The following is a 25,942-nucleotide window of genomic DNA, read 5'->3' on the forward strand; positions in this document are numbered from 1 at the left end:
CTATTTAAAAGAGGATCTATTCAAAGCACAACATTAAAGGTGTCTAAATATAGTCATATTAATAATTGACATAATCTCAATTAGCAGATATTTGCATCTATCCAGCACAAGATTTTTCAGCATGACATTAAATTCACATTCATCCTGCAGACAAGACTGCATTAACCAAAAGGCACAGGTACAGTTGCACACGTTGCTGTAAAACATCGCTTCAGACAGTTTGCAACGTCTCCCTGCATGAAGGCTGCTGCCTTTTACAGGCACTAACCTACCTCTCAGGTGAATCACCGTCTGCATCCTGGGCGCCTGAGCTGCTCCGGAGCCAGGAAGTGAGCGGGAGCGCGCTGCTCACCTACCTTGGCATGTGAGTCATTCCCAGGAATGAGAAAGCCAGTTGCTCCAGTTGCTCCTGGCCAGGGGAATTTTGACTCTCTGATCAAGTATCGCAAAAAAAGCCATCAGAAGCAAAAAAAGCTTACTTCCAGATATGGTTTATTTAACGACCTTATCGCAAGAAGCCTTCTCATGCCTACTGTAGTTTCCAGATGTATGTTGGACAAGTCTAAGGCACTTTCGAGATGCAGCTCCAAGATAAGCGGAAGGCGACTATGGTGACAGGTAAGCGATCTTTGACCATCTGAAAAGCATTTGATAACTTATTCTGTGAATCTTCTTGCTCTTAATCACCCTCGAGTGAATAGAAACCAGAGGTTAAGATACAGTTGCTGAAAAACAGGCTTGGAACCATAAACTGAGTATCAGATCAATTAGAAATGTGAAAAGTTCTCAAAATAGCACAACTTCACTAACCTTGTATTTGCTCATTAAGCGTTACTCGTTATCTTTTTCCCAACAGCAAAAAAAAAAAGTTTTCTACAAATAATGTCTTCTAGGATATGAATCGAAGTGCAGGAGGGCTCACGTTTTCAATAACTTACTTCCTGACAGAGTTTCACTTATATAAAATAAGATGCATTAACTATAACATCTGAATCTGGCATAAAAGGTTTGTGCTGTATTCCTTTTCACCTCTTTCAGTAAAAGAAAGCATACTTGAATTCTCTTAATTATATTATACAGAATAAAGGTTCTCTTCCCTCATACTTCACTCAGATCATGTTAAAACTTGTCAGGTTCACTGGAAAAACCACATAGCTCCAAATAAGCAAGTTGCAAACTATACCTCTGATTAGTCTCAAAGTCTGGGAAATATGTAAGATGCTTGCAAAAACCTATGCCATTTAAGGAGCATTCTAGATTGTAAAGGTTATTCTGAGTTATGAAGAACTGAAAGTGCAGCACAGTTTAAGTTTTTGTATAGTAAAAAATTACTTGCCATTTGTGCATTACAGGGACTGTAGACATCTGTCTTCTCATGACATACGCTTGGTCTGGGTAAATTCTGGCAGTGTTTCACTTTTTTTTTTTTCCCCTCTTTAAAGAAGATTCTGCAATCTTCTTTTAAAAAGGGAAACCAGGAAACTCAGGCAAGCATTAAGGTGATGTCGCTGATTCACTCCCAGAAGCACAGGCCCCAGATCACATGAAAGCTGCCAACATATCTCTGGTTATGAGGGCACCTTATTCTTTGGGTAGGCAGCCAGTTCTCAGGCACCAGCCAGACATTCTCCTCCTTCCCCACTCAATGGGTGGTGGCACCTGGGGACAACCTCCAAGAGAGAAGGCCATCGGTTGGCGCTTGAAGGAGGGAGAGATCAAGGGAGCAGAGAAGGGGAGAGAGGCCAAAGGGTGTTCAGGGACTTCAGAAACAGAAAGCATCTGTTTGTATTAGGGGTGTGTGAGAAAAAAAGAACTAAATTCTCAGCAGCACCCACTGCCGGTTCCTCCCCCTTCCCTCCTTCCCTGCGGAGGGTTGCCTTTCCCAGCTCAGCCTGCTGTCTCACCCTGGGTCCCCTCCCTAGCTGTCGGGTCCCCCCCAGGGCAGGGAGGGAGCAGGGAGACCAGCTCACCCAGCACCTGCACCCTGCAGCCCATCGTGCACTAGCATGCACCCGTGCCGGGTACTGGAGCACCAGAGCTCCCAGGGTGTTGGGAGCTGCCTGGCCACACGGATCCCAGGAGCATGGCTGAGCCAGGAAGACACCCGGGCAGGGTGGCCAGAGAGGGAACAAGCACCTGGAGTGAGGCAGCAAGTCACAGTCTGGAGTCCATCCAACACCAAAGCAGCCCTTCAGAGGCTAGATGTTCCTTCTCAGCCAGGAATCCTACTCCATTCATTGCACGTAACCCTGGATGAGATATACCCAGGAACAACTGAAGGGTGAAGCTCCTTCTCCTCTTTTTATGACAAGTTGCTTGCTCACTTTCACACAGCAAAGTTCAGAAAGACTGCCTCTTTGACCAAGCAGGCGCTAGGAAAAGCTAGTCAAGACATTTGCAGTAAGACTGTAGCATTAAATGTGGAGTGTGCAATATTTATTAAAGTTTGGAATGACGTGAAAATGCACTTGACTTAAGTCAAGAGCTATAGATCCGCCACACTGTCAGGGCTCTGGAGAAAACCAGGCTGCAAGATACACTAACCCCAGTGTTGCCAGGAAGGCACTAGAGAAAGTCAGTGATACATTTCAGAGGTCTTAACCCTTCCCACCATAAAAAATTACCATACTGTCTAAAAAAAATGAATAAAAAAGACCACCACACCCTCAAATATCCCAAGTAGGTTTTCACATCTGACCAACACTGAACCTGAGATACTACGATAACCACTACTTCTCATTTTTCCTTGAGAAAATATCAATGACTTACCAAAGTGACAACTAATGATGAGCAGTGTCAGTTGGGCTTACATCATGGCCCAGCAGCTTCTCCCACTAGACAAGGAACAGCCAAGCGCTGGCAAAGCAGTTGGTTCAGAGGCAGAGCAGCAGCTCCCTGCATCCGGCACCCCAAAATCCTGCCAGGATTTGCAGCCTGTCTGCTTCTGAGAACTACAGGCAGGCAGGGAACTCTTCAGACTGCTCAAGAAAACTCAGGGTTGCACCAGGCTGAACTTCTCCCAGTTGTACCCCAAAATCCATGTGTCCTTTTCATTCCTCTTCAAAATAGTGGTGTTGCTGCAAGCAGCTAACATGCTTGCTTGTGTCACACCAGTGTATACCGAAGCACAAAAAACCCAGCTGGCAACAGCAGATGAGGATTTTTTGACCTTTTGCAATGTGAAATAGAATCTCAAAAAAAAAAAAAAAAAAAAAATCCCCACAAAAAAAAAACACCAGAAATTGTTTCAAAGCAAAGTAAAACATCCAAAAGCAAGACTTTTAGGAATTACTCTAAAATAATTTTAATACTTTAATTACTTAGTTTTAGGAATTACTTAAAAGTTTAAATGGCACTGTCTACATGCATGTACCAATAAGAATAATTGTTTCCCCACGAGATACTTGTTTCACAGTATCCCCTGTAGCTCTTGGGAGATGTGACAGATGCACAGCAGCTACAAGGGATGAGGGTGTAATGTGGCCTATCACAAACCTTCTTTTTTTCTGCTCTGTGACCCAGACAATATCTTGACTGTTTTTAAAGTTGCTTCACGAGCCTTTTAACTTGTTTCTCATTGCACAATACCAACAATCAAAACTAAAAGTCAGTATTTTCAGCAGAAGGCTCCCACCTGATGCCCATGAGCCCTTGGTCTCGCTCAGGCCCCTCAGAGGGCTCTGCCACAGAGCGAACTAGCAAGCAGAGCCGCCAGCTGCTGCTCACCTGAGCAAAGCCCTCTCCTCTGGAAGAAGCTCAAGACCACCCAAGCACCACATGCTGAAACTTAACAGCCAATTTTTGCTCTTTGCCCAAACTATTGTGTTTATAAGATTTTAAGTTTAAGAGACTCTGACTTCAGGATAATAAAGCACACTGGATAAGTACGGAACAGCCTATGGAGTCAAAGGGTGATTACTTGACAAAGATTTCCGTGCTGCCCGTTGTGCCAAGAGCAGAGCCCATAAAAACACAAGTGACAGGAATGGAAAGGCTGGGAGAAAAGCTTGTAAAGAGATTAAAAGAGGAAAAAGGTTAAGTTATTCTGGAGGAATACATGTAAATGTGAACCTGCTTCTGGCCTCCCCCTTGCAAGGGAAGACTAGGAATGTGACTTGGTGAGAGATTAAAACTGCATCTTTCAAGCGGCAAAAGAACTACAATCCAGTGGGATGGAAAGAGGACAAAGTTTGCACATGACACCAACCTGGGAGAAGCATCAGGTACCCTGGGGACTGTGCTGCCATCCAGAGGGACCTTGGCAGGCTGGAGAAATGGGCCAACAGGACCCATGTGCAGCTCATCAAGAGAAGCACAAAGTCCTGTCCCAAGGGAGGAACAGCCCCTTGCACCAGGACATGCTGGGAAGCCAGCTGGAAAGCAGCTCCACAGGGAAAGACCTGGTAGACAAGTTGACCATGAGCCAGCAGCATGCCCTTGCAGCACAACAGGCCAACAGCCTCCCAGGCAAAACACCACCAGCAGGCTGAGGGAGGTGATCCCTCCTCCCAGCTCAGCGCCACGAGGCCACACCTGCAGCACTGAGCTCCCCAGGATGGGACAGAGGCAGCCCTAATGCTCCTGATGTACAGGGGGGTGAGTGAGCTAGGGCTGTTCAGCCTGGAGAAGGGACAGCTTGGCAGGATCTTATCCAGGTATTCAACCACCTGAGAATTTTTTTGAAGTGTTCATCAGCAGCAGGGAGGGTGCTGACAGGACAGAGCCAGGCTCCCATCAGCAGTGCCCAGTGACAGGACAGGAGACAGTGGGCATAAACTGACACACAGGAGGCTCTGTCTGAACAAACGGGGTTTAGATTTACCAGAGAGATTGTGGAGTCTCCATCCTGGGATATACCCACCGCTTGATGGGACACAGTCGCTGTCAGCCAGCTGTAGCTGATGCTGCTCTAAGCAAGGAGCTGAAGCTGATAAGGAATGTCAGAAGACAGCATCAGGAGGGAGCTGAACAGACTGCACGTGTTGGTTGACCAGGCAGCAGCTGTCAGCAAATGCTGCCAGCAGATGGGCCCAGACTGCAATGCTCAGAATTTGGGCACTGACACCTACACCTGACCCCATGGAGACCATTTGTGTGGAAGTTGCATCTTCCATGGAGCATTCTTCATGGGGGTTCAATGAAAGCAACTATATAGCATTACAGAACAGCTTCCATGAACTAGCAGTAGGTTTGTGCAACCAGAAACAACCATCAGCAGCATCTTCTAGAAAGAAGCAAAGGAAACATTCCAGAGTTAATCCTTTCCTTCTGTCTAATTAGAGGCTGCCATAGTGAGAAAACATTAATTATCCCAACTCTGCCAACCATTGCATTGTGCACTCTTTTTTCTTTCACAGAAAAAAAAAAAAAAAGGGCAAGCAATTGCAACACAGTTCCTCTGCCACTGCCAACAGCCTTTTACCTACTGCCCAATGCGATACCATTTCTGTTGGCAGTTCTCTCCTAACTCTTCATGTAAAAGCAACTACAGCCTAAAGGAGATGCACTTGAGCACTATACTTCATACCCCGTCAGCCCCCAACAGCAAAGCACAACACACTGACCAGGATCTGCACTAAATGTCTTACAGAAGTTTCTGCTTTTTGGTCACAAAAAAGGCACATGCTTGTCATGAATGCAACAGAGGACTGGAAAGCATTCTTTCAACATCACTTAAGAACTGCAATGCATATTCAAAAGGAAAGAGAGTTCATATATATTCAGATTTTACAAATAAGTTTTAAAAATAAACAGTATTACATTAGATTAACACATTTAAAGATTTGTAACCTCTGTATAGAAAATCGGATCCTAAGTAATATTAATCCATGAACATTTAATGTGGAGCAGTTCAAAAGACAGAAAAAAAGAACAAACTTGATAATTCAGGCAGCATCCCCAAAAGGTCTCATGTCAGCTATCCCACATATGGGAAAATAAGGGTTCATAATCACTCACTTGAATCAAGAAAAAAAAATGGCTACATTTGGACAAAATATTCTAAATGTGACTTTCAGAATAACATATAGTGGTATATTTAGATTTTTTTAATAAGTGAGGAAATCATGTTTCTGAAAGACATAGTCCCCCAAAATTGAGAATTCTGCATATTAAACAGTATTATTTAATGCTTACTGCAGCATTCTGCTATGATCAGTTCAGGCTCTCCTGTAAGTATAAAACAGCTGAGTTACAGCTGCACACAAAATGTGAAATTCCGGGCAACACCTACAGTAAAGCATGGGCAGACTGATGTAGAAAGCGTAAATGAGCGCATTTATCTGGGTACTCAGATGCAAGGTAAATCTAGCACAGCCACTGGAAATATGCATGGTACTTTTAGCAGTCATATACACAGGACTGAGAAAGACCCCTAATTTCAGTAAGTGATGGCATGTGGGAAGCTCTACAGTTCACAGGAATAGTAACTACAGATAGCTTTTCTCAGAGATACTTCTTAGGCAAAATGAACATGGGGAAGGAACTCTCCGTTAGCAGCATGTCTCAATGTGGATATGAAAGTATTGCTCTCCTGTGTGTGCACTGACAGATGTCAACTCAGAGTCGGACAGAGGCTTCCACGAGGAAGCATGCTCCCTAACTACAGGTGTCCCGTGTCTCCTGTTGAAGATAAATGGATTGGATAGGGCAGGAACAGGATAGCATTCTGGAGACAAAGGAAGGAAGTTGCACCGCAGCTTGCCTGGGGGCAGGACGCTGTGCTATTCAGAGAAGCGGGAGAGAAAAGTTAGGTCGGAATTGAGGGGGAAGTTCAAGGAGGAATCTGAACAAGAAGGGGGTTTTGTACTAGATACTGAAACAGATGAAAAGCTTTCTCAGCAGAGGCAGTGGTTCCTGTTTCTCGATATGACTAAGACAAGCACTGTAAGCCACAGCTGCAGAAAGTTAAACCCTAGTTCTTATTTTTCAGGCTCTCCACAAGTCAATTGGCTAAGCACTGCAGCATTACTGTGTTACAGGGAACTAGCACATACTATTTGCACGCCTCTTACTGCTACACTCCAAGGAAGGCAGACACAGGAGCCAAAGGCACAAAGCCCCAGAGGGCTATTTTCATCCTCTTCCCCAGCCACCCCATACTGAAGCAGTTGCCAGTTTGAAGTAGCAAACATGTGCCAGCCAGCTGAGTCAGACCATGCAGGGCGGTGGACACCACCATTCAGCTTGGCCAGCCTTTGGCAGGCATGCAGGAGCAGACACATGGGGACTCCACCACTGAAGTAGAGCATGTCTGGGGAGCGGGCACCCCAGGAGCTCCCCACCCACCCCAGGCAGGACCAGCAATACCAGGCTGTGGGTCGATGGCAACTGGGAGGTATCTTCCAGGAGGTAGATCCATGGCCTCCATGAGCAACCTGCACCTGTGTGACCACCTGCACAGTAGAAAAAAAAATGTTTTCTTGTGCTCAGATGTAATTTCCTGAGTCCCAGTTTGTGCCCACTGGCTCCTGTCCAGTCAGTAGGTGTCACTGAATAGAAAGAGCCGGGCTCCCTCCTGCCAAGCACCCATGTAGCAGAAGCCCCTGAGCCTTTTCTGGCCCAGACTGAACCACTGCAGCTCTCACAGCCCATCCACAAATGAAAGATGGTATACTTCATATACGCTTTGAAGAACACTGCTTTACAGATGCCTGCCTCGTTGCTTAATCTCCACCTCCAAAGGCACTGCAATACAGCAGCAATGAGCTGTGCAAGACAACCATTACAGAACAGAATCAAGCAAAACAGCTTCTTTAACTTTGCCATTACACCCTGAGTTTTGCCATGTAGAGACAGAATCGGCAAAACAGGGCAGATGCTTTTGTCTACAAGCAGCTGTGGTCCTGCAGTGAACAGGAGTTTCTGAGTAACACAAACCCTGGCATTACATGAGTTCTTGTCACCATCTGCTCTGCTGCCAACAGCATGGTATCACTTGGCACAGCTGGCACAGAAACACAGTTCCAAGGACAGGGATGAGAAAGCTAGAAAAACGCAAAATACAGTGAAGTGTGCACATACTTAACCACTGTAGAATTCCAATAGGAACATCAAATTATTCCACTATGCATTAACAGTACATTAAGATACACTTTTAGCAAGGGGGAGATGAACAATATTTAACAGAGGTCTCTGAGGAGGGAAAAGGTCCTTGATATTGGGATTGGGCTCTCTTAGTGAACAGGAAAAAGCAGCAAGGAAGATAAATAGAGTCAAGCAGAAGCAGAGTAAGCTAGAACATTGAGGCTTGTTCAGGTGATGCAGTGCAGGAGTGGACTGAAATGAAAGAGAGAGCAGGGACGTGGGCTCCGCTTGTCTGCTTGCAGCTGCTTTACCCTGCAGCCTACACTGATGCTTTTTCCCCAAATCTTTACAATTAACTCCCTGATTTGGTTCTGATGTGCAACAGAAAAGAACATAATCACAGCCAGCAAATAGCCAATTTAATGAACTGCCTCACATTTCTATTGCTTACATTAACTCTGTCATTGCCAAACTTTATGGTGATGAAGAGAGGCTGGCTGGCAAGAAGCCACACATAGAATCACAGAACAGTTCAGACTGGAAGAAACCTTAAAGACCATCTAGTTACAACCCCACTGCCATAGGCAGGGACACCTTCCACTTGACAAGGCTGCTCAAAGGCCCGTTCAACGTGGCCTTGAAAACTGTGAGGGATGGGGCAGCCACAGCTGCTCTGGGCAACCTGTGCCAGCACTTCACCACCCTCATAATAGAGAATTTTTTCCTAATATCTAATCTAAATCTCCCTTCTGTCAGCTTAAAGCCATCAAAAAGTTATGTGCTCAAATAAAAAAAAAAAAGTCACTTAAAACTCTGCAGCCCTATGACCTAGAGTATCTAGTCTAGCTCACAGAGAATTTTCCAGTGTTTAAAAAGCTGTAAAATAAGATGAGAAAAATGCTACTAGATTTGGGGATACAGAATTTCTTTAAACAGCAAGGCAACTTAAAGCCTTAGTCATTAGAAAAACTATAGTCATTCCCTACCCATATGACACTGAAGTCTGCCATGCAACCTATTATTTCATTTCTCATCTAAGGTTATATCAGTCATGCATATAAACCAGTCTATCAACATTAGCAATGAAAGATTACCTCATATGTGAAACAGTGTGTACTTAGCTTAAATTTAATGCAGTTGACAGCCTTTAGGAGAATGATAGAAAGAAGAAAAAAAGAAAAACAACCACCGAGCAAGTGCATAAACTACAAGAAGTAAAAAATGTCCTGGTTTAAAAAGCTACTTGAATACAGGAGCAGCTTCTAGTGCATCTTTAAAACCATGCAAGTAGGATACATTTAGATGGAAGAATGAGACAGTTGTTTAGGATGAAAGTGGTCAGAAGTAAAGCATCTGGAGAACTGGACAAGGAGTGGAAAATCAACCTTACCCACAGAAATACCATATCCAAACAGGTAAGAAAGCCTATGTAAAACAGTGAACCGGTATGAAATACCTTAAAATACTCTTTAAAGAGAAGGCAGTGCTCATCTCCCATTCCAAGAGAAGGCATGGAAAAGGGTGAATTCTCTGTATGTGATAACTTTTCCTGCTCCTAGAGTCTGGAGTATAGTGGTCTTTATCAGAAAAAATTAAGCTTCTGGAGTACAGGGATACACCAGATTTGACCCAGATGAGCCTTGCTCACCCACCCCAGCATGTAAACAATTAAACCACACTACTCCAAGTGCTTGGCCTACCACAGTAGCCCTTAGCTTGATAGACTAGGGTAGGAAGCTATGAAACACCTTCAGACTGGTGAGTCTCAGCAGGATCATCTCTGTGTATACCAAAATATTGTCACACAACCAGATCTGTGCAGGAGAGGTGATGGTGCCTGCACTCCCCTGCTGCTCTGTGCAGACCTGTTTAAGACTTTAAAGCTTCCAACTACAGCAGTATAAGGGAAAGTCTTTAGCACATAATTAGGGCAGCCATCAGTAGGTGTTGTCTCTAACCTCCACCCCTTGCAGGCACCAGCGCCACTCTGCTGAGCTCAGCTGTGCTGGCAAGGTGGGATACAGAACACTGCCACTGCAGTTTAGCTGTCACAGTCTGCATTTCTGAGGAGTTTGCTGCTTTCTTTTTCCAAGCCATCTTTTGGGGACATTCTTGGAATACATTTTAACAGTAAAACCATCGGGAATAAGATGACACAGAGATATCCATTCAGAGGCTTGACCCTAATTTGTCTGCTGGGACAATAAGCAAACTCCCACTATGGCTTCCAGGTGACCTAGATTTCCCTGGGCAGTCAGACTGTGATCACATCTTCACTGGCCAAGAAGATGCATGTGGCAGGATCATCCATGGTCAGTACTCAGGGCAGGAACCAGCAAGCCCTTATGGGATTTGCTAAAAACATGTTTCCCAAGTCTGCGCTCCTGAAGAGGTGGGATGCTGCTGTTCCTGTGAGCTGTAAAGCACCTTCCTAAGCCGCACCTGGAAGGGACACAGAGCCCAACAGCAGAGCAGCAGGGCTGCTTCAGCAAGTCCAGGTTTTGCATAGTCTGGGAGATAAGCAGACCTGAGCAGAGAAGTTGCAAGGGCAGGTACAGGAGCAGAGCTGATACCATCAAACCCCAAGAGGCACAGGTGAGCCCATCAGAGCCTGCGGACACATTCCCTGGGGTGGTAAGAAACATGTCTGTCCAGGCAGAGCCTTCTGCAACCATGATTTGGCCATGTCTGGTCCAAGTTACTGAAGTCCATCCTCTTCGGTAGTTTTCAGCTATGAAACAACAGGTTAAATCCGAAGACTCAAATGGCCCAGAGGATTCAAGTACCCAAGAAAGAAGACATTACCCACAAGGAGGAAGGAAATGGGATTTTGATCCACACTGAGGAGCAGCTCTAGAGTTTTGAAGATGTTGTGGATGGCCCGGCTCTGCTGACAGTAAAGTGCATGAAAAGTGCAAGCTTGAGGAGAGCTTGAATGACAGGTAGGCAGAGATCCCCTGCAGTAAGGGAGCTTTCTCACCAGTGTCAGAAAATACCCATCAGTTTTCTGATGTACAACAAGAGACAGAGCCTTTGGAGAGTGCAGGGGCTGTCTATACATGATTTTTTACAGTCTCTTAATGACAACATCCACCTAAAAGCACAGATGTAGATGTGGAAAAAGGAAGGAGCCTTTTTCTGACAGGATTTAAAGCAAATCCCTGTGGGACCTAGAGACTGACTGACAGTACATGCGAAGTCCCTCTAGCACAAATCTGATCCCCAGTTCCATCAAACCCCTCAGCATTTCCAAGGGTTAAAGCACAGGAATACCAGAGCCAGCAGTCACACTGCTGCAAATCCCAGGCAACCCAGGCGATACTTCTGCGGTTTCTCTGGACTGAGGATCTGGGAGAGCACCCTCCTGAAGAGTCTGAGAACAGGGAGTTTTCCAGGGGCCAGGACCAGGAATTACACAGACTTGAAAGGAACTCTGAAAAGCAGGGAAATAAGCACCTTATTTGCATAAGACTATAGATATGCATCTTTTCATAAAATCACCTATTCTTTTGATCTCTCTGCCTTCTGGGTATAAAAAGGATAGCTGCAAATTATAAACAACAGCAAAAAAGTGATAGGTTACTGCTTCTCAGACCAAGAGAAAACAAAATATCTAAAATACCCCGGACAATTTCATTATGGACCCCAGTAATTATAAGAGCAAATAATGACAGACAAGAAGCCAACCAATAATAAGCTTGAAACATCAGAATTAAAATTTTTACTGACACTTTAAAATGTAATGATTTGCTTTACTGCCATCTAGTGACAATTCAACACAGTTCATAATGCAGTGATGTCATAAAAGTAGTATAGATCTGCAAAAGGGCTTCAGTAATTTTAGCATCTGTTCATACCCATAAGAAAGGCAGTCAGGTCTACTGTAATTGCTGAGGGAAGAATTTTTTTTACAGTGAGGGTGGTAAAGTACTGGCACAGGTTGCTCAGAGAGGTGGTAGATCCCTGGGGATATTCAAGGCTGGATGTGTTTCTGGGCAACCTGATCTACTTGGACATGTCCTTGTTTATTGCAGGGCGGTAGGACTAGATCACCTTTGAAGGTCCCTTCCAACCCAAACTATTTAAGATTTTGCTAGTTTTCCTATCAAAACCTGTAAACACAAAGTGAAGCATGGTAAAACTAATGCCTTTGTGTACTACAAGGTTAAAGCAATAATCTGGAATGCAGTCTTACAAATCAGTATTGTCAAAATTTCTGTGAACAGTGTCAAAACATTCTAATGCCATCACAGCAAAAATCAGATTCTGCAGTTTTTCCGTATTCCACATAGACTGGCTTTTGAAGTTCTTCATTTAAAGCGGTAAGAGAGGAACAGCAACTTACAATTTCCACCCCAATTTCACAGACACATTATAAAGTTGTACACACATATCTCACAATTATATGAAACTTTTTTACTACAAGAAGTGAGAGATGACAAGCTTCTGTCACTGAAACGTCCAAGATCAAACATAAACAAATATGATGTCCAAGCAAGAGATGTGGGGAATGAGGTCAAGGGCCTTTATCAAGAAGTAAGAAGCCAGTTGTAGAGGCAGCCATAACAAGGGCATGAAGCCACCAAACCAGAATGTTCTGGCAGTTAGGAGACAAACTTCTTGCAAAGGTTTAGTCCAAAATTTTTGAAAGAAATCAAAATAAGACAAGTTTAGTTGAAATCCAACCTATTTTTACAGAACTTAACAAGCTTGAACTGAAGTCTGCTGGAATAAAAATTGCAAGATCATGCAGCTAAGGACAGTAAGAAGAAAGGTACACACTGCTGCTGAACCCTGTGAAGTATTAAGGGGACAGAAAGTGTGTCAGTGCTGATCCCAGCACTGCATTACGATGTACAGAGGAACTGAGCAAGTGAAACCCCAGAAAATGTTAGATGAGGTGTTTCAGTGGTGACAAGAAACTCAACCACCATGAAACAACCTTTTCTTAAGTCTCGTTTGTAAAACAGCACACAAATTCGGCAGTGGACTTCAAAGCAGGCTATCTTAACTGGAGCAGACACAGAGAAGGGTACGTTCAAGTCCTGAAGAAATACGAGAAGGGTTTGAGCTTGCTTCATCACTAGAGTAAGAAACATACGCGGGGGGCTAAGTATCCAAGATGGAGATGGGTTCTTTAAGTGAAAGGCACTGGTACAAGAATATACAGGACAGAAAGTGGCAACAGAGACATTCAGGCTGGAAATTGCAATAATGTTTCTAAATATTACAGAGATAAGGCCCCAGCACAGCTTTGTTAAAGAGGCAAAGAAAGAAAAATATGTTTAACAGTGAAACTGATAGGCTTACAAAAGCTACCAAGGCAGAATTGCCTGCAACGATAAAGCAGGCACCCAGCCATAAGTAAAGATGTGGCAGTGATAACTGTGACAGCAGAACAGCTGTGCAGTATCCAGAGGTCAGCCAGCAGCACGCCTCAGCCCTTTCCCTGGGAATTCTAGAGGATGCTCATCTTACAAAGCTCCTCTCCATGCTGGGTCTTCTGTTTTGCTTTGGGTTTAATTCCAGTTTCTTTTCCCCAGAACGTAATGCTGGCACAGCCTATGCCACATCCTGGACCTACAGCAGCAGCCAGTGGGACTCCTGAAAAGCATTTCAGCTGAAAACCTACAGCAACACAAACGATGGGGTACAATTTGTCATATGGAAAACTGCCAGGTAAAATAACATTGGAAATTTATTTGATTGAGAAGTGTTTATTGTATTACTATCAATTCCTCCCAACACTTTAAAGAAATAAGTAATTTCAGAAAAGGCTGTCTGAATACTGCTGTTCGCTGCCCATGGGTGTCAGTCCTGGCTTATCACACCAGCCAAGTGCAGAGTATAAACTCTATAAAATAAAGCATGCTATAGTTTCGTGAGATAATTTAGAAGTCTGAAGTTTTTTCCAAATATTTAGACATAAAATCTTAACACCCCCAGACACTGGGATTTTTAAATACGTTTAAGTAAGCCAAGTTTTAAATTAGTGTTTTAATAGGCCTGAAGAGTCTCTCCAGAGTCCCATCTCTTGATAAACAGATCACCTCAGCTCAAAAGTCGCAATCTGTGAAGAGAGCCAAGCACTGGTGCCCCGTAACATTAACGTTGCGTTCCCAGCACACTGGCATGCAGCTGCTCTTGTCCATACCCCTATGTGAGACTAGCAACGGGCACTGCAGCCCTCAACCTGCAGCATGGGGTGTGCCCCGCTCCCCTTGGATAGCAGATGGATGAAGGGAATCCAGTCCTTTTCACACTGCACTCAGCTGGGCTGTACAGTCTTCCAACCTGCAGGGCAGCAGCAAGGGCAGGTAGGGAGCTCACACACAGCATGGAAACCTTGGGAATATACACACACCCACATCCTGCATTTTTTCCCTATCAAGCTATATGCAGAAGCACCTTGACAGTTCAGCAGGAAGCACAGATGATGTGCTTGAAACCTACCAAGCCAGAGGCATATTTATTTTGACATGTTGTCGTGGTTTAAACCCAGGACACATGTGCAGTACTTAGGACACTATTTTAAAGGCAGGTTTTCCAGGCTGGTTAATCTGGAATTGCCCAGAGATAGGACATTTTCTACAGGTCAGTTCTAAAACAGCCCCACTTGTAAAACACTAAAAACATACTTGAAACTTCTTGTTCTCCCTCATTCCCACAGATGACCGTCTGAGCCAAGACAACAATACCTCACCCAATTTCACAACAGGCTTACTTGGGAACTCTACACACAACGAATTCACCACTATCGTGTTGCCTGTGCTTTACCTCATCATTTTCCTGGCAAGCATCTTGCTGAATGGCCTAGCAGTATGGATTTTTTTCCACATCAGAAATAAAACAAGTTTTATATTTTACCTCAAAAACATTGTGGTTGCAGACCTTCTCATGACATTGACGTTCCCATTCAAGATAATCCAGGACTCGCAGCTGGGACCATGGCACTTCAACTCTTTCCTGTGCCGATACACCACAGTTCTGTTTTACACAAACATGTACACCACGATTGTGTTCCTTGGACTCATCAGCATCGACCGCTACCTGAAAGTAGTGAAGCCTTTTGGAGACTCCAGGATGTACAGCATCACTTTCACCAAGATTCTATCTGCCTGCGTTTGGGTTGTCATGGCTTTCCTAGCTTTGCCAAACCTAATTCTTACCAATGGCTACCCGACAAAGAAAAACATTGACGACTGCATAAAGCTCAAGTCTCCCCTAGGAGTCAAGTGGCACACAGCTGTCATTTACATCAACACTTGCATGTTTGTAGTGGTGCTGATTGTACTGATAGGATGTTATATTGCGATATCTAGGTACATTTATAAATCAAGCAAACAATTTATTAGTTCATCAAGCAGAAAGCGAAAGCATAATCAAAGTATAAGGGTTGTTGTGGCTGTATTTTTCACTTGCTTTCTGCCGTATCATTTGTGCAGAATACCCTTCACATTTAGCCATCTAGATAAAATTTTAGATGACTCTGCACATAAAATCTTGTATTATTGTAAGGAAATGACACTGTTCCTGTCTGCATGTAATGTCTGTCTGGATCCAATAATTTACTTTTTCATGTGTAGATCATTCTCAAGAAGGCTGTTTAGAAAATCAAATATGAGAACCAGGAGTGAGAGTATCAGATCACTTCAGAGCGTTAGAAGATCAGAAGTGCGCATATACCATGAATACACAGATGTCTGACATCACCCACACAGAGACTTTTGCTAGTTCATGAGAATGTTTGTATACCATGTAAATAAAACATCTTTGAATATCTGACCATGGAAGTTCACTAAGAAATTTCAGATATGAACAGCTTTTCTGTTTCAGCTGGCTAATATCCATCTCAAAATCCAAATGCTTAAATCCACATGGTGATCAGGTTCACTTCAGAGGGTTTGGGGGTTGTTTTGGTTTGTTGGGATTTTTAAAGGCCAACAGATGCTGAGGATGTTGGCTCAGAAACCAACCTGGAGCTCCAGGAGGCTCCAGCTGAGACAGACAAGCTCTGGCCTCAGAAAAGGATCCAAGAAGACAAGTCAATATCCCTAGGTGTGGTGTATGGCTGCTGAAGGGCTTGAGGCAAGCAAAGGAGAGGGGAGGAAGTGGCACTTGGTCCTGGAGAGACCCCTCATCATGCCTACAGGCAGGGCAGCAGCAGGGCTCAGTCTGCAGAAATGGTGCTTTGTCACCAGCCAACAGTATCTCAGCTTTTCCTTTTGGGCATTTGTGGTGCTGACAGCACCATCTTGTCCACAGATCAAACCTACTGAAGTGCTTCTCACCCCTTCCAAAATATCAAACAGAAAAAAATGCAAACATGACACTAGTTTAAGTCGCATCTCAAAAACCAAAGCATACAAACAACAACAGACACCACACACACACCAAAAAAAAAAATAAATGGGGAGGGGAAGGAAAAAAAAAAAAGACTGTTTAAAACAACTCTTAACTCCCATTAACCTCATTCTAAGTGAAGACACAACAAAAAAGATCCCTTGACAGACTCTAAGACTTACATGTGACAAGTCTGAGCAACCAAGCTGAAAATTCAGTTTCCCAGCACTTTCTATGCCTGCTTAATACAACAACAATAAGACATAAAGCACTGGAATTTTTTTGCTCAACATGATTGTAACTTTGGCTGCTCTCAGCTCCTGGAAAAATTGTGTGCAATAGACAGGTGAAATTCATTTTTAGAGAGCAGTTAAGGCAACACGTTCAGGTATTATTTTACACTGTGGTACACACCACCGGGGCAGAGGATGTATTAAGGGAGAGTGTTGAAAATCAAGGCAAGAAGAAAGGAATAATAAAAGACTAATACAGCAGCTGCTGCATGAGAAAGACTTGATTTTAATAAGTACATGTAATATCTACATTATTTAAAGGAAGAAACCAAGTCCTGGAGAATACGCACCAGAGCTAAAGTTGGCTGGGACATCTCAAGTCATTTCAATGAGATTCTGGTAGGCTTCACACCACATGAGCAGTCAACAGCACTCCAGATTTGTTTACAACAATGGCAGAAGAAAACAAAACCACTTGTCACAACCACTTGCACAAACATTCAGCTGGCACTTGCAGAGGGAGCCAGGTGGCCAGGCTGGCTAGGGAACCCATGCCAATCAGGCAGCAAGAGCCACAACAGGGTCCAAGGCTGCTCTCCAATAGCTCCTCCACCCCAGGACCTCTCAGGGTGAGGCAGAGGCAGAAAGACAAGTTCCTCCTCCCTTGATGGCTGCACTCTACAAGGGCATCCATCTCCCACCAAAGGGCACAGGTCCTAAGTGTCTCCCGCACTCCCTGGGAGCTCAGAGCAGCTCAGCCAGGGACACCAGCTGGGAAGGCGGGGACAGGGCAAGCACAGGCTCCCCAGAGGCTGGGAGTAGGATCTGCAGAGGAGGGGGACGCAGGGAGCCAGAAGCATGCATTAAGTTGCCTTGAGACAGCAGAGACCACCCTGAATTCACAGCTTTTCAAGACCAGCCCGCACACACGGTTCACATACACTGAGCAGAACACAAGCAGCTCCACCGCTGCACAGCCCTGACACCTCCTCCCCTTCTGCGGCAACCTCCTCAGACACCTCAGCAGGATGAGGCAGCAGCAGGGAGGATGGATCTGGACACTCTAGGCTACAAGGATATGTTTGCATGTAATCCTGTAAACTGAACAATGTTTATGTGAATAATTTTGTCCTGTACTTCACCAGGGATTAAATCAGGTTTGCCCAGAGTAAAAGCTGCCCTTACAAAAAATAAACAGACAACTTAAAAATGCAGATTGCAAGAAACTGACAGGTGTTTGGAGCAATCAATTTTTACATGCATCTTATGCAACGCAGTGCAATTGAACAAACAGAAGATGGCAACAACCCATCATCAAGTGCCTCATTCAAACAAGGATTTTCCATTTAATACACACACACACACACAAAAAGGTTTGAAAAGAAAATCCTGGAAATGCAGCACTGAAATAACATGATAAAATCCTGCATGAGAACACCTTTGATGATGTTTTCTGCTGGAACACAGGTTTGTTTGTTTTGTTTTTTTAAACAGCTTCACTTTAGATGCTGTTTTATGCATGATGAAAAGGTTGACATGTATGTATTGTAATATTTAATTATGTATTTGGATTAATACAAGCATTATGAAACTACTTACATTGTTCAGGGGAGATAGCTTCTGGACAGGAAGATGGAATATTTTGGATATTTATCCTACTTTATATAAAAGTATTTTAAATGGCTAAAATACCACAGAATGAATCCTATTTTTAATCATCTCTGTGGAAAACCGTGTTCACATAAAGTCTAGTTCCGGAATAAAATTTGCCATTTTGTACTCTTAAGGGTCTATGCACAAACCATATATATACAAAACCACACTGAGAACCACTTTTGGCACTGGGTTGCACAGTGTAAATTCTCATAAGAACCAAATTAGATGAAGCAGCATCCTGGGTTGGTTTTGTGAAATGGTAATTTTTAGGGCTGGAAGATCAGTTATGTACACACAGACATTAATAACCAAAGGCTCTCTTCTTCAGGTCTTATATGGTTAAAGAAAACCAAGACTGAGTGCTTTTACAATGCAAGTAATGGTAAATCACAAAATGGTTTCTGGCTCGCAAAATTGTGCTCGATAATTGCTGTGTTAAATTCATACTACACCACCACCGCTGGTCTCTGCTTTGCAGCTATTCCCCTCCTAACACCTTCGCAACACTCACACAGCTACAGGAACAGGCAGGTACACACAGCTTGTCTTTTCCACTAAGGGAGACTGCTACACAAAATCTTCCAATAGCAAGATCCTTTATTTATAAGGCTGCCCCCTCCCACTTGGTTCCCTCCCCTCCACATGCACATTACCTCGCCATGAGGCTAAGCTGGTGGCTCGTGCTACCCCATGTTCCACAATGTGCTTAGTGTGCAACATAGACGGCACCATCATATATTTACTTTCTTGTAGCCTTCTCCAGTATTAACCTTTTGCGCTGAATTTTTCTGTGCACTATAAAGCCTATCTTTATGCAAGCAAAAGCATCTTCTGTCTTGCAAGAAGGGACATAGACACATTACAACAGGTTTTACATCTGCTTGGAGAGAGAGAAACTGGATTACACAGTCAGCTGTATCCCTTATCAGGTGGAACTACAGACATGCCCATTACTAGTGGAGAGGCTATTGGCAGAACAACTGTGCTACAGATGAAGATGGCTTTTCCCATCTTCGTTGCCCACTACTGCTCAGAAACTGTCACCACTGGCACCACTGGAACTAATGCTCATGAGCCTGCTGGATGTAAGGCTGCTTGACCACAGCCAGGCTATGAGTTTCCACCAGTCTCCCTCACGTCTGGTTTCAACCAGGTTTTTCTATTATCTATTTATGCAAATTACTATTTTCTATTTGCATTATTTTCTATTTTTCAGCTTCTTCTATTTTCTATGCTCCAGCACCTCCTCACCATAAACAACAGACAACTGACTTTGTGTCCCACACGCTTCACTGAGCCAAGTCCTATCAGAAGCAGATCATAGAATAAGCACACACCTCCTAAGATTAACCAAAACTATCTTGACTACTAGACAATATTTTAAATATATAGTATAGCAGAGTAGAATCACAGAAAGGTTTGGTTTGGAAGAGACCTTAAAGACCATCCAGTTCCAACCCCCCTGCCATGAGTAGGGACACCTTCCACTAGAACAAGTTGCTCAAAGTTCCATCCAACCTGGCTTTGAACACTGCCAGGGATGGGGAAGCCACAGCTTCTCTGGGTAACCTGTGCCAGTGTCTCACCATTCTCACCATTTTTTTCCTAATATCTAATCTAAATCTCCCCTCTTCCAGTTTAAAGCCATTCCTCCTCGTCCTGTAACTTCTTGCCTTTGTAAAAAGTCTCTCATTTCTACATATGGCACATGCTATAGGATTCATTATAGATGTGCAGAGCAAGAGACCTCAAACCCCTCTCAGAATCATAACCTTCTTCCAGGTGGATGGTGAGCTTCCTACTCAACTCCAGCAAAGCCCAAGGAGTTACTTCCATGGAAACCCCACTGTTTGTCCCTAAGCCGGGATACAACGGAGAGGTGCACAGGATTCGCCACCTACATGTCTTCTAGCATGTTACACACTCTCCCTACAGGATGTGGACGCACACATACTATGCTTTCTCACTATCCATTTATTTTTTAACTAAAGGCTACATTTACATCAGATTTCCTCCTAGGAGAAAGTACCGCTGTTTCCTATTAAGAATTTTATACCAAAAAAGAAAAAAAAAATCTATTACTCAAAGCAAGTGCACTGGGGCAACGCCCTTCAAAGAATGGCCTAAAGATACCCCTTCCAGGGGACCAAGTAGATAAATCAGCCAGTAGTTTCTGGAAAACACAGTCACACAAGGGAACAGCGAGGCATCCACACGAAACCCCGCTCTGGGAAAGAAAGACGCAGCTGTGCGCTCCCAGCACACAGGTCAGCCAGATGAGCCTCTGCTCTGAAGCCTGATGACTTGGATGCACGCAGCACTGTAAAATCACCCCCAAAAGAAGTTTACTTTATCTTGACAGGATGTATCTGTGATAATCCTTTATCACTGGTTTGTACACTCACTTACATATACAATAGTCCTTTGAAGATGCTGTTTGTGAAATATTTTCCCAGGCTAAAAATGAATTATAAAATAATATCCTAGTCTTCAAATACCAATAACTATATTTGTCTGGATTTGATACAGCATTTTGGTCCTTCTTGAAAGAAAAAGATACAAGGAAGTGCACAGGAAGTCTCCAGCCCTGACCTACCATTGCCATTTCAGAGAACCACATCAGGACAGAAGTGTACAGAAATTCTGGCTGCGCAGTCTGAGACTTCCATTTTTCATATGGTGCAATATGTAAAACATGGTTTTCTAGGCAGTGGCATAGCAGCCGATCAGACTCAAGCCTGCAAAGAGCACACAGTTCATCCACACTTGCAATTTTTCTTCACTGAGGAAGCCCTGCACTACTTTGTAATTAAGCAGCCCAGCCAGAACTCTCTGTGCCATCAGGTTATTGTGGAAGAAATGTTATTTGAACATGTACTTACAGACAGCTCCAGACCACTACCTGTGCAAGATTTTTGCCACTGTGTATATTATGCTCTTTACTTTTGAGATTCCTCTAGCAATAACCTTTACTGTAGCTTTGCACCAGTGCTGCTTCCTAAGGATCTTAAAAAAGGAAACCAAAACCCCAAAAGTTCTAAAAATGTGTCTCTGTATTGATGCAGACCAGAATCTCATGAATTAAGCAATCGTAATTGCGTAACTAGCACAACTGCGACTGGGCTTATTCAAGCGTGCGTCAGCCCCATACCTCAGCTATCCCGACTGGACCCTGTGCTACCCTCAAGACAAAACAGTTGTGTTGTGAGAAACAGCGCTGCCATCACAATGCAGTCAGAGACCCAATGACTCAGTTTCAGACAGATCCTTGTAAGGCCTCAGAAGGCTGTTCAACAACGATCCATAGGCATTTACTCATCAGCAAAACAAAACCAGGCAGGAAGTATTTGCCAGCACCTTCAACAGGGTAAAAACCAAAATCCAGCAGTTCAGCAATACTTTTGCAATTAGCATGACTTCTAGTAGGATTAGTCTAGAAAGATATTTATCTTGTTCATCCTGCTTTTTCCAGCTTAGAGCTTGGCTACAGATACAATACAATCTATGTGTTTTCACATTTAGTGGGGTTGGAAGCACTGACTACTTCATTAGAAGGTTTTGAGAATGGGGCACAGATCTGTAAGACCAGTAGTGACAGATATTGCTTATCTATGGCAATGGTTTGGTGGGGTAAGATCCTTCATTTAATAAAAAACAAGTCTCTACCTGTCGTTCCCATTCCTGTTCGCAAAGGCTTCAGAGCTTCCACCCCAACTTGCACTTCTGTCCTCAGACATATGAAGAACCAAATTGTCACCACCAGCTCTTTCAGTCACCAGCCATGCTCTGATGCATCGCCAGTTTTCTCCTGTCTCTGAATACATATTCTCCATTTCTGACACAGAAGTCCATCAGCAGGACCATAAAAAGGGCTTCCTTTCATAGGCACTGAGCTCAGAAAAAAAGTTAAATTTATTTTCTTCATAAAATGACAATTAGACCAGCAGAGGAATTTTGGATTTGGGGAGAAGATGACAACTTGTATAGCTAAAGGTAAAATATGTTATTAGTCTGAATCACCAGAAGTATGCCATATACAGCAGGGGTCTTCGGCAATCACACTCACTGCTTGCTTTCTAACCCTTTGGGAATAGCAGCTGAATCTTTAGATCCCTAAATATCAGATTTGGCTGGCATTTTGGAAAAATATCCGTGTTTGCATAACAAAGCAACCCTTTAGTTTGTCCTGCTGTCTACAGTCATTCCAATGGGGTGAAACTGTACACAAAGCTGGGACATCCTACCCCCCCTTCAAGGGCTCTTAATCCTCTGCCCTTGAAAACTGCTTACTTCTCTCTGAAGCACGCAAAAAATTATCTGTGCTGCAACATTTAATCCATCACAGAATGGCAGCTTACACTTGAAAACACTGCATTTCTCCTTCTTCTGGACTTCACAAAGACTTCATGGAGAGCTGCACACTTCAATCTTTTACTAAAGGCAGCACTTTGGCTAATGCACTTAGTTAAAATTTAATTTGAATTGTTAAAATAGAACTAAGAATGACATTTCAAACAAAAAGTACAGCCGTGCCATTTGGCCATTTGATGTAATTTCAAAATATAAAGTATGAAAAAGTTATCCCCAAAGTTGCTCTCCCCTGGGTTCTGTTGCTTTTCAGCATATCACAATTTTTTAAATAATTTCACACTAATGGCTAAGAAGCTTGAACTCTCTGCTGCATCATGAAACCTGAACAACTTTACAGGGAGAAACCACATCCTACACATATTTTAGCACCTCAACTGGTGTTCAAGATGACTTTTGCCTTCCTAGAACTGACTTCCTTTTCCAATATACAATGGCTACTCATGATCTTCAGAGAGGAAGACCAGTGGCACTTCACTTCTGGTCCCCTAGCAAGTGATGTTCTGCTATTGCTCAAAAACTGCTCCAGCCAGAGCCCCCTGCAGTTTCTCTGCATGGGAGTAAGGCCAAGGACGACTGCTGGCACAACCCTCCAGCTAGATCCACAGAACAGAAGCAGCAGGTACATCCTTTCCCTAGGGTCAGCTAAACGGGAAAGCATCATCTTAACCCAGCCTTGTATCTGGATGCCTATAACTAGCGAGTGCTTTACCACTGGAGTGGGCACCACTCTGTCTGCCTTCCTTTTATTTTCTTCCTAATCAATGACTCTTGACCACCATAAAAACATATTTTTGCAGTAACTAGTAAATTGGTTTGAGTTAGTTCAGAAATTTTATGTTTCTATTAAAATATGATCGAGTTTTAAATAATAAAAAAACTAGGTTCTGGACAAAAAGAGCATGTGAGCATATTAAACATGTATAGCTGGTTTACAGCTATGTAAAATTACTCTCACATGTAGCCTTTTGATAAACTCCGCTGGCAATAGTCTGCTATAACCTATCAGTGGAAACAGTCTGCTCAAATTAAGTAACAAACTTCACAACACATAAAGTGTTTTGTTTAGTTTGTATTGTATTGTATTTCAAGTACAGTGATAGTGACCAGAAGCCCCAAATAATAAACAAAACGGAAAAATAACACAACAGGTGAAAGCAAAGTGAGAGGGAGAAAGGAAATGTCACTAACCAGACTGAAGAAAGGATGGCTCTCAAAAGCCACTGGGCAGCTTTGAACAGTTAACATGAAAAGGTGCATTTTGAGGGTTGAGCTTTGCTTCCTTTACCTCAAAAAGAAATCAAACACATACAAGATTGTGTTCTTTTCTCACTATTAAAGCTAAACATGCTTATATTTATACCTGCTGGGCAGCAAAGTCAGTGAGTTACAGCATTAAACTGCAGGCCAGAGCAGCAGGGTCACACTGCCCATCTACATTTATTTTTAAATATTGTGGGTTCAAATCATCAGAAATGTTTTACAAAGCACAGAAAATCAGCCTTGGCTTTGCAAAAAATGAAATGGCAACTTTTGAATTCAACCTAAAGAAACTTCCCCTCGAGAAAGAATGAAGGCAAGATTTCATTCAAAGGCTGGCTGCATTTAACAACCTTCCCATACTCTCACTCTGGGGATGCAATTACGTTACGTAAGTGGAGCCAAATAAAAATTGTTCTAAAAATACCTCATGAAATTTCAGTGGGTATTGTTCTGAAAAGTCATGGGACCAGGAACAGTGACTAAGGATTAACATGATGCCTGCCCACACAAAGAACACGCATGCAATGTTCATTGGAGTACTGGGCTCTTCACTATGTTGCTAGGAAGCCAGTCAGCCTTCCGAAAGCAAACCGGACCCCCATTAATGCAATCGGTGGAAATCAATTGCAGTGTCAACCTGCTTACAGTGTTATTCTGAGTTACTCAGTATAAATGATTCATGTAATAGTCTACAGTAGTCATAAACATGGTACTGGAATTGTTTTTCTTCAGAGAAACAAAGTCAGTACAAAACCACAGTTTGTTAAACATTCACTCACCCAGTATCAGCCCCAGAAGTGCTCCCTTCCAGAACTCCACTATACAACATTGCAAAATAAGAACAGGCAGCAGTAACTTGCAATGCGTGTGTTGTTCATTGTATCATTACACTCAGCTGAGAAGCAACAGCCAGCCCTGCCAAATGCATATTACACCAGACAGCTTTCTCTTAACATTATCAAGGCTGACAAGAACAAGATGCTTCCCTTTCCATTTCAAAGCATTCTCCGTTTTTTCTTTTGGATGGCAGGGATTTAGGGCAGCAGCAGGGGGAGGGATAGGAAAGGCTATCCACACAACTACAATTCAAAATTATATATCTACTTAAAACATCAAAGCCCCGCTTCTAGGCTGCACAAGAACAACCCATGACCAGGTATGAGACCCAAGGAATGGAACCAAGCATTTAGAAAGCGCTGTGAATCCTCTTTAAGCAAGCTGGAATTTTTCAAGTCAGATTCTCAATTCAAATTTAGCCTTTCACATAGGAAACAATAACCATGCAATGAAAACCCAAGCATGCAATCAAAACTGTCCTACAACTTGCCTCATACTGGAGATCAACTCCAGCTCTCTGCTTCAGCTCTACCTGCTCCAGCGTCAGTGTGTACTATAGTCACACCTGGCCACGTGCTTTCAATAAGAGCCAGAAGTCTCTAAAACATAAGTTCTGTATCACTGACAAATGAACACCTTGTGACTGATGATAACATGCATAACCAGAGATGACAGCTGTGTAAGACTTACTGCTTTAGCACGTGGCAAATCTTTCAAGCAGTTCCCAGAGCCTGGTCTTGATACAGCTGCAGGGATTTCACATGTAACTACACTTCTACCTGCTACAGTGCCAGAGACTAACAGTCTACCATACATAAAATCAAGTGGTTTCTCCATAAAGAAATACCTTTCTTGGAAGAGTACAACACATGCCAGACAAAGGAAAGACAATACACAACTATGTAGAGAACTCAAACGTGCCTGGTTCCTAACAGTTATTACTTTGAGGAGTGGTCATTCCCCAGTGGCATCCCAGAGACATCCAAGCTAATCTCTCATATTTGAATTAAAACATAAGCACGATGGATTTCTCCCTCTAACCAGAGCAGTGAGACTGCACAGAAAACCACTCCCAAGATGGGACCTGGCAGAGGAAAGGGTAGTCTCTGCTCTGCAGAACCAGGGAGCTCACCTGTGGTGGGATGGAATGGTCAGTCTGACTCCTGCCTTCCCTGAGGCAGGAGTACTGTTAGGTAAGCGTAAGCACTCCTGATCAC

At 43.4% G+C, this 25,942-nt stretch overlaps 2 protein-coding genes across 15 annotated transcripts in view; one reads left to right on the forward strand and one right to left on the reverse strand.

The window, feature by feature from the left end:
• MED12L (mediator complex subunit 12L) overlaps nt 1-25,942 on the reverse strand; it is a 150,801-nt gene that overhangs the window by 61,389 nt on the left and 63,470 nt on the right. The gene's annotated exons all lie outside the window — the stretch shown is intronic.
• GPR87 (G protein-coupled receptor 87) lies at nt 579-15,732 on the forward strand. Its single transcript, XM_057421773.1, has 2 exons — nt 579-618; nt 14,696-15,732. Exons 1-2 carry the CDS (start codon nt 579-581, stop codon nt 15,730-15,732), a joined length of 1,077 nt encoding a protein of 358 aa, XP_057277756.1.

Source organism: Pezoporus wallicus, unplaced genomic scaffold (genome assembly GCF_028554395.1).
Source record: "Pezoporus wallicus isolate ANWC-B61680 ecotype Strahan unplaced genomic scaffold, APGP_CSIRO_Pwel_v1 scaffold_7402, whole genome shotgun sequence".
NCBI classification, from domain to species: domain Eukaryota; kingdom Metazoa; phylum Chordata; class Aves; order Psittaciformes; family Psittacidae; genus Pezoporus; species Pezoporus wallicus.